Source organism: Durio zibethinus, chromosome 28 (genome assembly GCF_047325235.1).
Source record: "Durio zibethinus cultivar Kanyao isolate XHJ-2024 chromosome 28, ASM4732523v1, whole genome shotgun sequence".
NCBI lineage: Eukaryota > Viridiplantae > Streptophyta > Magnoliopsida > Malvales > Malvaceae > Durio > Durio zibethinus.
The window spans coordinates 1,700,902-1,715,064 of record NC_143189.1 but is presented as its reverse complement, the minus strand read 5'-3'; the positions used below and the strand labels follow the sequence as shown (position 1 = coordinate 1,715,064).

Here is a 14,163-nt window from a genome sequence, read left to right as displayed (position 1 = left end):
TACCGTTAGTATATATATATTTTTTCATAGGGCAGGCCGCCAGATCTAATTTCAAATCAATTCAAAAATTCGGTCTCCAGGCTCCCCCCAATCTCACAACGCTCTCTCCCCCTTTCCTTTTCCAAACCCTAACGTTCCAATTTGTTCCCCAAATCCAAAATCTCCCCAAAAAATCAATTCCAAATCCATTTTCTCCCATAACAACGGCCCAGATCCAACCCTGCTCCGTTTCCTCACTACAAAGTATTGTCAAATAACCTCGGCAACAGCTTCGACTGAGTTTCAAATATGGCTTCCCGCAACCAGAACCGACCTCCTCGCAGCCCCTCCACTGTAAGCAATTTTCCCCCTTATTTTGAATTTTTTTCACTCTGTTTTTTTTTTTAGTTATTACTGTTCTTATTATTAAATTCAGAGGAAGGAGCTTGGAGATGACAATCCGTTAGACAAACGGAGAAGGCTTGGAGCAATAGGAAGAGCAGCGGGGCCCACAGGAGCCGGGCGAACCCGACAAGCCTTCGCCGTTGTTAACAACCGCCAAGACGTTACAACCGCCGCTAACCCCGCCGAGGAATGTCCTAATCATGAATTCACCAAAGAAGAAGTCGAAGGGATATTGAACGAGAAGCCGAAAGCAAAAAGGTTCGATCTCAAGGTAAAGTCAGTTTTGTTTTTGGTTTATAAATTTAATTTTGATATTTGTTTGTTTTATTATTGTTGCCGTTGGTGATTATTTTGTGTAGGCTAAATATGAACACGCGGCGGAACATAATAAAAGGCTTAAGCTTTGTGTGAAATGGTTTCAACAATGTGATGAGAATCATGTACTTGATAAAGAGAAGCTTAAGAATTCATTGGAATCTGCTCAGAAAAAATGCATTGATACGGGTAATTTTGCTTCTTCCTATAAAAGTTAATTTAAATGACTGCTTGATTTTTGTTAATTAACTTTTGATTCTATAGAGTTAGAGAAGAAAAACAAGGAGGAAGAATTGAATGCGGTTATTTCAGAGTTAAGGGACAATATTGCGTCTTTACAGGAGAAGCTTTCTAGGGAAGTTTCTGACAAGCTGGTATGAACTTAATCTTAAAAATCTGTCATGGATGTATGTTTTTCTTTATTTTTTTATTCATATGTTTGTTTGGTTTTAATAACTAGGATGCTATTGACCGCCATAGAAGTGAAAATGAAGCTAGGGTTACCGCTGAAAAGTCGGTTGCTTCTCTGACAGAAGAGCTTGAAAAAGCTCAGCAGGATATAGCAGCTGCTAATGAGAGGGTAATATATACGTCTTTGCTTTTTTTTTTTTTTTTGTCTTATGAAATAGATGCTATTATTAAATTAGTGTTAACTTTGAAGGCTGAATTTTGCAGGCTGCCTCGCTTGACAATACACACAAGCGATTACAAGAGTACATCCTGAGTCTTCAACAGTACAACTCCAAATTAATCACTGACCTTGAAACAGTCCGTGAGTCACTCAAACGAGTTGAAAAGGAGAAACTGACAATAGTGGAGAATCTTAGTACTTTAAGGGGCCACTGTAGTTCATTGCAAGAACAATTAACCTTGTCAAGAGTAAGTTTTCATGTCAGCCTGTTCTATAATTTTTCTTTGTTATCATATTTAGTTTTTTTCCCCTTCATGTTGTGTTTCAAGTAATTAAATTAAGTTTGGAGAATTTCTTCAATTGGGGTCGTTGGATTTTATTTAATCATTTGTAATTTTATGGTTGAGACAGATTTTTCATGATGACTAATTCTGAACTCACAAAAATTTTATCGGGGTCTTTTGTGCACTTTTTTCTGTTATTCTTCCCAACTTTAGTGATTCAACCCTGGTTTTATTTAATAGCTGGTTTGCCACAAACGTGTGTTCACACTTCCTACCTGTTCCTTGCATTCTGTAGCACTGAGGTTTGCGTTGAGACAACAAATATCATATTCAGTAGATTTTGAATCTTTTGGATCTTATCATCTCAGGCTTCACAAGATGATGCTGTTAATGAAAAGGAAACATTAGTTAATGAAGTCAAATGCTTACGAGGAGAACTACAACAAGTGAGGGATGATCGCGATCACCAAGTGTCAAAAGTGCATGCCTTATCTGCTGAAATTGTGAAGTTCAAAGAAAGTACTGGAAAATCATTTGCAGAATTAGATAACTTGACAATGAAATCAAAGTCCTTGGAGGTACGTTGGTTTTATTTGTTACAAGTAGTAAAATCCATTTTGGCAAGCTTTACTACATGCTAGGTTTCTTTTGCAGGAGACATGCTCTTCTCAGAGGGAGCAAATAAGAATACTGGAGCTTCAGCTTGCAGCTGCAAATGAGAAACTAAAGGTACCAATGATTTTGCTTAAAATCTAGACACAGTTTATTGTGTTTTATCTTGTTTTGCAAAAAATATCTTCAATATAGTTTAATGTCATAGATTGTATTTCTTTCCTGTCTCTAGATGGTTGACTTGTCAGCTTCAGAAACAAGGATGGAATATTTAGAACAGAAGAGAATCGTACAAGAACTACAAGATCGGCTGGCAGATATGGAACATAAACTTATTGAAGGAGAGAATTTGAGGAAAAAGCTGCACAATACTATTTTGGTACTGCTGCTTCATCGCCCTTTTTTTGTTGCTTGTAATGCTGTAATGATACTAAGTTATTTTTAATTACAGGAACTAAAAGGGAACATTCGAGTATTTTGTCGTGTACGTCCTCTTTTACCAGATGATGGTGCAGCAGAAGGGGCAGTCGTCTCTTATCCTACATCAATGGAATCTCTCGGCCGTGGCATTGACTTGATACAAAGTGGTATAAACATTTGCGTTCTTTCTTTGTTACCCAATTTCTGTTTAATATCAAAGGCAACAATCTTAATCATTTTTATCTTACTGTGAACAGGACAAAAGTATCCTTTCACATTTGACAAGGTTTTCAATCATGAGGCTTCACAGCAAGATGTTTTTGTGGAGATATCCCAGTTGGTACAGAGTGCCCTTGATGGATATAAGGTGATTTAGCAACTTTGTGGTCTTGTTTGTGCACATTTAGGTCAATCTTTTTACTGCACTAGCAATATAATCTACGGTGACTGGCGGGTAAGAAATTTTTTTTTTTAATCCAAAATTGAAGAAAATCTAACTTTAAAGCTAGGTGATTTCTTTTGCACACGACTTTTCTTCTTTGAAGCTGAATTCTACAGTGTTTATGGTGATAGCTGAGTAATCACTTGTAATTGTCTACGATTGCTATCTGATCTCCATCATTTGCCCTTTGATGCGAAGAAAATATGCATTCATAGAGTGTTGGTGGTTTGTTTTTTTTGGCAGGTTTGTATATTTGCTTATGGACAGACAGGTTCAGGTAAGACGTACACCATGATGGGAAGGCCAGAAGCCCCAGAGCAACAAGGGTTGATACCGCGTTCATTGGAGCAGATATTCCAAAGTAGTCAGTCACTGCAAGCCCAGGGATGGAAATACAAAATGCAGGTAATTCAATTTGGTCCTAATTTCCACTTATTACATTGGCTAATCATAGTTTTAACCATATCTTGCTAAAATTTTTAGGCTTCAATGTTGGAAATATACAATGAGACCATCCGCGATTTGTTATCAACCAATCGATCAATTAGTTCAGATCCAGTACGCCCAGAAAGTGCAGTTTCTGGAAAGCAGTACACAATTAAACATGACGCAAATGGTAATACATATGTCAGTGACCTGACAATTGTTGATGTTAGCAGCTTAACAGAGATTTCCTCGCTTTTACGGCAGGCTGCTCAAAGCAGGTAAAATTGCTTAGAGTCTTGGTGATTATTGCTATAATATTCTGTAGATTATGTCTTGCCTTATGCATCTACCCTAGTTTGAATTTGTTTCTACAATGTTATGTTGGAATTATAACTGTTCCAGAAATTATTTCCCAATTGAATGAATTTGGATGAAAGAGTTAGTTCCTTTTAAATTACTTAATGTTATAAACTATGAAATGTTTATGAATGATGACAGAGTTAGATGCCAAGTGTGCATGCCAATAAAACAAAACTTAAACAAAAGCAATAAAAGTTTGTCTCTGATATATAATGTATAATGCCTTGTATGAGTTTTGTTCTCAATGACCATGCAATAGTACAATTTGGAAGTTTAAGGGGGTTATACGTTTCTGTTTTGCAGGTCAGTGGGCAGGACACAGATGAATGAACAATCGTCGAGAAGTCACATGGTTTTCACATTAAGGATATCGGGCATAAACGAGGTAAATATCCTTCCTTTTAATGCTTCTTTGTTTTATGTTGAATCTCTTGATAACCCTCTTTCCTCTGTATATCGACATTTCTTTTCTTTGTTCTGTTAGGGCACTGAGCAACAAGTGCAGGGTGTCTTGAACCTCATTGATCTTGCAGGAAGTGAGCGACTGTCAAGGAGTGGCGCAACTGGAGATAGGTTGAAGGAGACACAGGTGTTTAACGTACCACTGGATTTGTCTGTTCCGTAAATTAATCTTTATGTTGTTATGCTGACCTCTTTCCATGAAACCAGGCCATAAACAAGAGCTTATCGTGTTTAAGTGATGTCATATTTGCCTTGGCCAAGAAGGAGGATCATGTGCCTTTTAGGAATTCCAAGCTGACATATCTTCTCCAGGTAAAGTGCTCTTGAAGAGCTTATCATCTTTGATTGATGCCCTATTTGATGGTAACTGTGTTTTCTGATGCCTTATTACTATGATGGTGCCTTCTGAATATATCTCTTTTGTCAAGAAATTTGGGCCAAAATGAATTTGGTATTAGTTATGCTGTTTTATATTCTAGAATCATTTTGTTTTCAATGAATCACTGCATTCCTTTTAAATTTATTTCCATCGATAAACAGCCTTGTCTTGGTGGAGATTCGAAAACTCTTATGTTTGTGAATGTATCGCCGGATCCTTCTTCCGTGGGTGAATCGCTGTGCTCTCTCCGCTTTGCTGCTAGAGTGAATGCATGTGAAATTGGAGTTCCCCGCCGTCAGATGACCTTGCGGCCAGCTGATTCGCGGTTGAGCTGTGGCTGAAGTTATGATTATCACATTCTTTTATAACTAAAGTAACTATTTTAGTAATTGAAAGGATCATGCTTTGTAATGATAGATTCTGCTTGAGCTACTACTACTAACCTGTATTCTTAGATTTATACTGTTTCTGATGGATGGTTATGATAGGAAAGTTCCAATTTGTTGTTGGCTTGGCACAAAGTAACTCTAATTGTTGTATGATAAAGTTCATTCTTTGATGAACACAGAAACAAAGGAATTCTTCTATGTTTTATCTGAGTACAAGTTTTGTTGAGAAAATTGAAAATATACCTTTCTATTAAAAACACAAGAAAAGTAGGGATATTTTTGTAAATGAAACTATTTATACCATTGGCTTTTAGTGGAAATGGAATAAGTTGGTGAGATATTTATTTGGGATAGGCATCGGAGGAGGAAGCTTCTTCAAGTTCGAAATTAAAAAAAAAAAAAAGTAATGTGATAAGTGGGAATATGACAAAATTTAATAAATCAACAAGTGGGAAGAGATGGGCCTAGCCGCCTAGTGTTTCATAGTCCAAGGATTTTCCTTGTTGGAAGCAAAACAACGAAGCATCAAAGAGGATTGCCCAGGAAGGTAAACGAGAGGGAAGAAAGAGATGGAGACACAAGAGCAGCAGAACAAGTCTAGAGTTGTGAAGGTTGACTCTGTTGAATCCTGGGAGTTCTATGTTAACCAAGCTACAAATCAAGGCTGCCCAGTAAGCTTTTCAATTCTTTCATTTTATATGTTTAAAATCTCTCTATTAGTAATATTTTTGGCTTTGCCCTGTCCCTTGTCATTGTTCTTGAAAACAATCTTAAATCCACTACTATCTGCCCCCTTGAATTCTTCTCTTATGAAAGTTTAGTATCCGCTATTCAATTTCTTTTCATTCATGGTCTGTTGATCTCAAACCCTGTTGTAGATTGTTGTACACTTCACTGCTTCATGGTGTATCCCTTCAGTGGCCATGAACCCCTTTTTTGAAGAACTGGCCTCAGCTTTACAAGATGTTCTGTTTCTCACTGTTGATGTTGATGACGTTAAGGTAAGAATCTTATAAACTCTTGAGATTCTGTTCAGATGTGGGTTTTATATTATGGGTTAGCATTAGAATTGAATTGTTACCTTACACACAGAAAGTAAAAATTTAGAATGAAGATAGAACTGTTATAATACAAGTGGAGAGTGAGTTCATTATCTTCTTCCTCCTTGACATTTTGATACATGTACCTTTTGATTGCACATTATTTTGTAACAGCAAGCTTGGTATGGTGAAGATGTGTTAGAATTATGTTCTATCTTTTTTTAACTTTACAAAAGAGATGGCAGTATGAAGATAAGGAAAGAGATTGCAAGTATTAAGATTTGAACCTGATTCGTTTGGATGCCACCTCGTAAGATTGATTACATGAATCGATTGAGTTAAGCTTTGAGTTCGAATTCATATTCTATTTATTGAATATAATTATTGTGACTGTGGGTGATATGGTGAAGATGTTCCAGACTCGTCTTTAGAGACATCTGAAGGTGAGGATAAGTATCATCCTTTAATAATAACGTCGGTTTTTCTTGTTAGTGCTAGGTACAATGACCACTAAATAATCATGTTCACTGTCGGCCCCCTGGTTTTTGAGATGTCTGAATATTTCAGATGTCCTTTTTCTTTCTTTTTTTGATTGGTTGGGGGGGGGGGGGGAGAGAATATTTCTTTGGTGATTTTTGATTGTTAGTTCATATTATGCTCCATCTTTCATTCCATATTAGGTTTCTGGTTTGGTCAAGTTGTTTAGTTATTATCAGCGGGATGTCCCTATCTAATGTGCAGATTGGTTGTCATAATGTTTTTTAGTTTTGAGATTTGCCTTTTAATTGTTTGGTATTAATCATGTAGATGACTTTGAAAATTTCTTTATTGGTGGAAATATTAGGAGGTAGCAACGAGGATGGAGATCAAGGCCATGCCAACGTTTTTACTGATGAGGGAAGGTGTTGTAGTTGATAAGCTAGTCGGTGCAAATCCAGAAGAGATAAGGAAAAGGATTGATGGTTTTGTGCAGTCCATTCGTGTATATGTTGCATAGTGTCAATGCTTGTGATTTTATACATCTTTGAACGTGTAAAATTATATGTGGTTGTCTTGTTCATCTAAGACCAAGAGACTGTTTGCATCATTGAAGCAGATGATGTTTTGGTGATTGTTATTGTCTTGTAAGGATAAAACAGAGAATAGGATTTTCATTTGTAGCATTCTTTCCACAATCTTCATCCTGTTGAAAAGAATATCTGATGCAGTTGGACCAATTTGTTGTATAAAGCATAAACAGCGAATTCTCACGTTGGGCTTGTCAATTGGTGAAGTTAAAGGGGTTGAAACCTGTACTCCTGGTGGGTCTTGTTGGTGGACTATAAATCGGCATGGTCTCTCTGTCTGTGACTATGACCCGTCCCCAAATCATCTCTTTTCACTTGCTTCATCGTGTGTCTCTCGGTAAATGTAGGAGCTATCAGATAGAATTGGTCAAAACCAAACCCATTCCAAGGCAGAAAGTGTCTCATCGGTATGTGGGAAAAAATTGTCTCTGAACCGGGTTAAGAGTGCAGCCCATTGATCTGGGCTTATCATTCTGGGTGATAGATTGTAAATACTGTTTACTAGCACATTTCCTTGAGAAAATGTAGCCCAAAAGTCACCAATCAAAGCCCAATTTCTCCAAAGGAGCGTTAGTCTGTCACTCTTGCGTAGTCGGACCGAGAGAAAGTGACCCTGCTCTTTATTTTGCATATGGTGGCCGGTGACGGCGGTGGAAGTGGAATGAAAAACAATTGCTTTAGAAAGGAAAATTAATGTGGACTTTCTCTCAAATCCCTATCAAATCCCAACGCCAAATCCAAAGAAAATATTCCTTACCTTCTTCCATCATCACAATCTGCCCACCCAAAATTCGCCAAACCAATCAAATTCACTCGTTCCATATATCTCTCTCTCTTCTTTTTTTTTTTTTTTTTTCACATTTGGAATAACTCATCTACCGCGTGGTATAACTGAATCCTTGCCGGGGATATGGTATCCCGGCAACCAAACGAGGAGGACCTGGTTTCCTTGGAAAATCCCAACACATGGATATTCCATGATTATGGTTTGTTAGAAGATATTCCTGTCTCTGATGGTGATATTCCCTCACTCGACCCTTCAGCCTTTATCTGGTCATCACACCCCCTTACTTGCTCTACTCGTCTCAGGTTCCTATCTTTTCCTTTTTTTAATTGTTTATGAATGTCAAATGAAATGGAATTGGATGTATTTGATTGTCTCATGTTTGATCAACTGTAACTTTAAGTAGGTTTCAACTTCAAGTATGGATTTTCCCAACAGTGCGGTACTCAAAGCAATTGCTTTTGACTTTTGTAGTTCTTTTTCCATGTTTCCTGTCGGTTTAGTATAATTTTTCTGGCCACATGGTCTGTCGTGGCCCGGTTGCTCCTTCAAGCTAGGCTATGTTAATTTCTCATTGTACTTTACACATGCTCATTAATCTTTCTTGATATTCCTACAGTATTGAATTTAATGAATCGTTTGGGAATTCAGACAATCTTAACGAAACAGGCTTCCGAAAACGGTATACAGCTACTCATTCGTTAATTTTTTTATTGAATTTGTTTACTCTATTTTTATAATGCAGTTTCCGGTTTGACATCTGCACCATTTTATTCTTTAAGCTTCGGCCCAGTTTTAGTGTAATTGTGCTTGAATTTGTCCCTTGGTTTCATACCAGGACTCCTGTACTAATCTCTTCACTATTCGCAGGGTGAGGCCTGGAACTTACACTGCATCTGGCTCTAAAGCTTGTAGGGAAAAGATGCGAAGGGATAGGTTGAATGACAGGCATGTTTGGTTACCCCGATTTCTCTCCTTTTCAACTCATTCTGCCTTCTCTGATATTTGCATTTTCAATATCTCAAGGTTCCTGGAATTGGGTTCTATCCTAGATCCTGGAAGGCCTGCCAAAGTGGACAAGGCTGTTATTTTGGTTGATGCTGTTCGGATGGTTACTCAGTTACGGGATGAAGCTCAGAAACTGAGGGAGTCAAATGAGAGTCTGAAGGAGAAGATTAATGAGCTAAAGGTGAGCCTGGATTTTGATGTTCATTTATTCTATGTTCTATTTGCCAGTATACATGGACAAGTGATGCGTGTTTAAAATTTTATTTGATGCATCAGTAATTAAATTTCCTGGAGAATTAGGTGGCTTGAGTGTTTAACTCATCTTGGTTGTGCTGATGAGAGTTTTATTTTGTAGGCTGAAAAGAATGAACTTCGTGATGAGAAACAGAGGCTAAAGACTGAGAAAGAGAATCTTGAGCGGCAAGTCAATGCCTTGGGTTCTCACCAGGATTCCTACCTCATCCTCCTGCTATTCCAACTCCATATTCTACCCCAAGCCAAGTTGTTGGTGGCAAGGTGGTGCCCTTTGTTGGCTATCCTGGAGTTTCCATGTGGCAGTTCTTGCCTCCTGCTGCTGTTGACACATCACAGGATCATATTCTCCACCCTCCAGTCGCATAGGCTGGCAGGCTATTGTTTTGGCTCTGCCTTAGCACAAAAAACCATTGTTCTAATTATATCTGTCATTGATCTTGGTGGTTTTTCTCTTTGGTCTGTACTTTCTACTCCCCTTGTTTGGAAGAGTACGAGAGAAGCCATGTTGTGGTAAGCTTGGAAGTGAAACTCTCATCATTCATTGCTCGGATAACTTATAATTTTGTACAACTGAATTTTGGTCAATTATGTTGCCAAGTCTTTGAAGCTAGGTACGCGAAAAGTTAGAAAGAAGGTGAATTATATATTTGTAGGATCTTCCAGTTACCCAGTTTGTGTGATTTACTTAGAAGTAAAACTAGCGTATTTATTTAAATTTGAGTTACCTTTCTTTTTTTTTTTTTTTTTTTTGCTGCATTCATTGATAGAATCCGCCATTTGATCAAGTTGCCTGGTGATATTCCATGAAAATATGGTCCTATATGGGAAATGGAGTAAAAAGGAATTGGAAAGGCCAACTTCTATTTAAAGTTTGCCTTGGTTTAGGCGTTGGAGCAAAAGTGGACGTGACAAGTTTGCCCCATACAACGTTGTCAAGACAGTGGAAGCCTCTCTTGCTTTCATAAAACTACCTCTTCATTTTAAAGCTCAAATTTCAGACTTAGTTCGTTATCAAACAAGTTTACAAAAATGATTTCAACAAGGTAGTTTGAATCCCATATAACTCCCTGATGAGTAGTCCTCCCAAACATCAAGAGCTCCCAAGCTAGTCATCATAATAGAACTCAGAGCCATCACTATACCAACTGAGAACACGATTAGGGATGCCCTTCCCAACTCTTTGATGGCTTTCTGCGCCACCACCAATCCAAGAAGCGATGCGACGAAACAAGTGACTGAAAATATGAGGGCTGTGGTGGTGTGCTCCATGCCTGACAATAAGTATTGGAAGGCAGACATGGTGGATGAGAAGAAAACCATGAAAGAACAAGTAGCTGCTGTTACCTGCATCAAATGATCATTAAATCATTACTTTTTGCTTCTGCCCTGGAAAGAATATGGAACCCTATAATGGTTGAATAAAGGAGAAGTGAGTGTTTACCTCAGGGGCTACCCCAACCTGAAGAAGAAGTGGGCTTATAAGCATTCCACCTCCAATTCCAAAAACTCCACCCAAGCCTCCAGCCAGTAGCGCCATTAAGGGGAAAATAAGCGTGTTAACCCCCTTAAAAAATAAAGGAAAAAATTGATTTTTATATATATTTTCTCAATTTAAGTTATCTGGTAGGCGGTAGCTATTAGATTTTGTAAATAAATTTGTTAAGCACCTGCTTATTTGGACCCTGGCATTCGATGGCCTCTTTTCTACTAAGGATCCATGCAGTAAAAGCTAGGGCAAGAGGAATTTGAAATAATGAGACTGTCCAATATCCTACTCCACAAGGCTTCATTGGTATGATACCCTGCACGTTTCTTGAACACGCCATGATTTATACATGGATTGAAGATCATCCCCATCATTCCATGTAGTTCTAATTTTTTAAACAAGAGTGAAAACATAAAAACAAAGTGATAAAAACTTTGGTACTTACTTTTAAAAGATTGAGGCAGAGTAAGATTCAAAACAAAATTCAATTTGTAATTGGTTTGATTGGATGTATACTTTCTTAGTGTAATAACTGAGATTAACATTAATAGAGAAGTGGGCAGATAGTGCTCTGTCAAAGTCGAATACTTGGACCATGAATAGTTGGTGTAGCTCATTCCTCGTCATTTTCACTATCTGTAATCCAAAGTGAGATAGCTTTCACTTTGTAATTGTGGGTTTCGTGTAAAGAAAGAGACACTGGCCTATAATCAAATCCGGGTCATTGTCAATTATTCAAACTATTAAAACTTCATTTAGATTAACGCTTGGTTAATTAGAGCATATATGGCATATTCTGTTCTACTTTTATGCATTGATGATGAGTATCGATGAATGGAGATAGATACCAAGGGACCAAGAAGCTTGTAGAAATTCCTGAAGTAGATGGAAGACCTTTATCAGCAACCTTTAATTTTGAGATATCTTTTATAAAGGAAAGAAGGTATATACAGAAAGATGATTAGCTGAATCCCACGAGATATTCTAACAGAATCTTTAAAAGGTGCTCAATGAAGAATTTTGTGACCGAGACATCATGAACTAACGTATAGTAATGCTTTTTCTTCTAAAGTATCAGATTATGCATCTCCAAAAACGGTTTAGTCGTAATGATGAAAAAGAAACAATATTGAATTGAAAAAGCATGCAACATTTTAGAAGGAATATCAGATATTGAGACAAGAAGCAGCACCTGTCCATAGCGATTGCCACGAAGGAGATTGATGATAAAGAAGGAAAACCAGACCATAATTAAGACCAACAATTTCTTCCATGGAAACCTAGATTTTTCTTTACCTTCCGTACCCACCAGAGGTTCTTCTAGACTCTTAATCTCTCCACTTTCTCCACAAGTTCCATTTTTAATCACCCCAATTTCCAATCTTTCACACCCATTTCTAGTTTCTTGATGCTGATCTGACTCCATTTTCCAAAACCCGACCCCATTTCTACAAGTCTTAAAGGTAGAGAAAACAAGGAAAATGGCGAATAAGATGGTGATCAACCACTCTGGTAAGACAAGGTTGCAAACTACTCCAACACTTACTCCTAATAACATGCAGGGCTCTGACAAAAGTACTATATCATAGTCAATCAAATTCTTACCCCCAAACTTGGCACTTTTGGTACGCAAGTTGTACATAACATTTGCAATTGATCCTCCCGTGACCATAAAAGCTGAGAAACTTGAAGCAGTTTTGAGGTCTAGACCTGCCACAATTGTCAGAATGGGAATAAACAACCCTCCCTCACCAATACCTCCCGCACTGGATATGGAGGCAGCTATAAAGCAGAACACTCCTGCTAGCGCAGTAGAGGCTGACAGTTTCAGTTTGTTTCCCTGGAATTTTATGAGGCGACTTTTCCATTGGAGAGTTTTGTTGACGAAGCTGCCAATCGTGAGATCATCTAAAATAGGTTGCGTTTGTGTTAAATGGGATTGGCTCTGGCTGATGAGGATGATGAAAATAGGAAGGGTGAGTGAAACCCATCTTAGCAAAACATGGATCTTCATTTGCTGGAAGTTGTTTGGTGGTGATGTTGGTGTTTCTGTCCCTCGAGAAGGGAGCTGTGTTGTGTAGAAACAAGAGTCTTACGAAATGTTATTATATAAGGCTGATAGCATATTGATTCTTGAATTGGATGACAGTTTCGTGAAAACAACAAAAGGACAAGATCAATTTCAAAAATTATTTTAATTAAAAACAATATAATATTCATTCGTGATTTGCTTTATTGATGATCAGCTCCATCTCAATCTACCCTTTCATTACTTTAATCTGGCAATATAATATTAATTTCATATAGGCCATGTCTAAGAGAAATATGAAAAAAAAGGGAAAAAAAAAACTATTTGCCGATTGAATTGGATAGGAAAAATAGTGATCTTGTCTTTGAATTTGGAGGAATCAAATCATGAATGTTTTGAATCTTTAATTTTATCAAATTATCTCAAAATTTCTACCTTTCATTAATATTACAAATAAGAAAGCACCTGAAATATAATACTAGATGGGGTGTCGTTTTTTTTTTTTTTGGCCAGTCGATGGGGTGTCGTTAATTCACTCGAATTCATTCCCTGTGTCTTCAACAAGGTTAGTTCGACGCAGGTTACATGGGAAGAAGGGAAAACCACAGGAAGTTTCACTATCAACTCAAAGAATACCTGTATAAACAAAAAAAAACCGGTTGCAGGGGCAGATATTATCCTCTTGTTTAATTTATAAAGGATGTTCCTCACAACTTGTCCCACGTCCTTTTCATTTTTAGGTCACAAAATTGTACTAATAATTATGATTCACCCATTCGCATATGAAATCCATACCATGAAATGTTGAAATTTTGATGTGATGAAAGAGAATATGAGATTTAAAATTGTATTGATCTCAATTATTTTTCACTTATAATGACTAGCTGGTAGAGGAATTCGCATCGAAAAAATAAGCGGTGCACGAAATTTAAAGGAGAAAAAGTTGATGGGTTGGTTTAGGATTTTGATGGCCACATTGGTAATGGGGGATGCATATGTGGTATATGCTGATGGGAAAGACAGCCAGAGACCTCGCAATGTCTTCCCAACAAGGTGACCTGGTTGGTAATTGATAATGATTCGAGAGATGTTAATTATTTATCTACTACAAATCTACTAAGAGATCTTGGATTTTGACAAATCTAGAAACCTCGCAATATCCTCTCAACTGGAATGGGCCAAATCCCGCCTTGACGGGCCCATGATTCGCCTAGCTCTCTCCAAAGGATCCCCTGGAATAAAATTCGACCCAAGTAGCTAACTATTGATCTTCCAACGGGAAAAGTTCAGGCCTGATATGCACATATACAGGGTTTGGATTGCTAAAGATCGCTATCAAGTTGAAGCAATCACCATACAAAATGAAATCTAATGGAGAACCCACTAGAGT

At 37.6% G+C, this 14,163-nt stretch overlaps 3 protein-coding genes and 1 pseudogene across 6 annotated transcripts; 3 read left to right on the top strand and 1 right to left on the bottom strand.

Moving 5' to 3' along the window:
• Nucleotides 1-38: 38 nt before the first annotated feature.
• LOC111281392 (kinesin-like protein KIN-14C) lies at nucleotides 39-5,572 on the top strand. 2 transcript variants are annotated; one of them, XM_022869141.2, is made up of 17 exons: nucleotides 39-333; nucleotides 416-655; nucleotides 744-888; nucleotides 964-1,073; nucleotides 1,160-1,279; nucleotides 1,375-1,578; nucleotides 1,983-2,192; nucleotides 2,269-2,343; nucleotides 2,459-2,605; nucleotides 2,678-2,813; nucleotides 2,904-3,013; nucleotides 3,332-3,493; nucleotides 3,572-3,792; nucleotides 4,178-4,259; nucleotides 4,359-4,463; nucleotides 4,544-4,648; nucleotides 5,459-5,572. In XM_022869141.2, the coding sequence occupies exons 1-17, from the start codon at nucleotides 289-291 to the stop codon at nucleotides 5,570-5,572; spliced, it is 2,331 nt and encodes a 776-aa protein (XP_022724876.2). In that variant the 5' UTR covers nucleotides 39-288. The 2 variants fall into 2 exon arrangements, with proteins under 2 accessions (XP_022724876.2, XP_022724875.1); XM_022869140.2 differs by lacking the exon at nucleotides 5,459-5,572 and adding an exon at nucleotides 4,877-5,307 and having other exon boundaries at nucleotides 42-333.
• LOC111281397 (thioredoxin-like protein CXXS1) lies at nucleotides 5,470-7,307 on the top strand. 2 transcript variants are annotated; one of them, XM_022869144.2, is made up of 3 exons: nucleotides 5,470-5,775; nucleotides 5,983-6,105; nucleotides 6,989-7,307. In XM_022869144.2, the coding sequence occupies exons 1-3, from the start codon at nucleotides 5,674-5,676 to the stop codon at nucleotides 7,139-7,141; spliced, it is 378 nt and encodes a 125-aa protein (XP_022724879.1). In that variant the 5' UTR covers nucleotides 5,470-5,673; the 3' UTR covers nucleotides 7,142-7,307. The 2 variants fall into 2 exon arrangements, with proteins under 2 accessions (XP_022724879.1, XP_089613585.1); XM_089757459.1 differs by having other exon boundaries at nucleotides 6,952-7,307.
• Nucleotides 7,308-7,460: 153 nt separating this feature from the next.
• Nucleotides 7,461-9,842, top strand: LOC111281393 (transcription factor ILR3-like; annotated as a pseudogene). Its single transcript, XR_016335198.1, has 5 exons — nucleotides 7,461-8,300; nucleotides 8,615-8,677; nucleotides 8,866-8,943; nucleotides 9,022-9,184; nucleotides 9,359-9,842. The product of XR_016335198.1 is annotated as a transcription factor ILR3-like (transcript).
• A 373-nt stretch (nucleotides 9,843-10,215) lies between these two features.
• Nucleotides 10,216-13,351, bottom strand: LOC111280998 (sulfite exporter TauE/SafE family protein 5-like). Its single transcript, XM_089757450.1, has 4 exons — nucleotides 11,937-13,351; nucleotides 10,926-11,060; nucleotides 10,700-10,822; nucleotides 10,216-10,602 (listed from the first exon to the last, which is right to left on the bottom strand). The coding sequence occupies exons 1-4, from the start codon at nucleotides 12,756-12,758 to the stop codon at nucleotides 10,294-10,296; spliced, it is 1,389 nt and encodes a 462-aa protein (XP_089613576.1). The 5' UTR covers nucleotides 12,759-13,351; the 3' UTR covers nucleotides 10,216-10,293.
• Nucleotides 13,352-14,163: the final 812 nt, after the last annotated feature.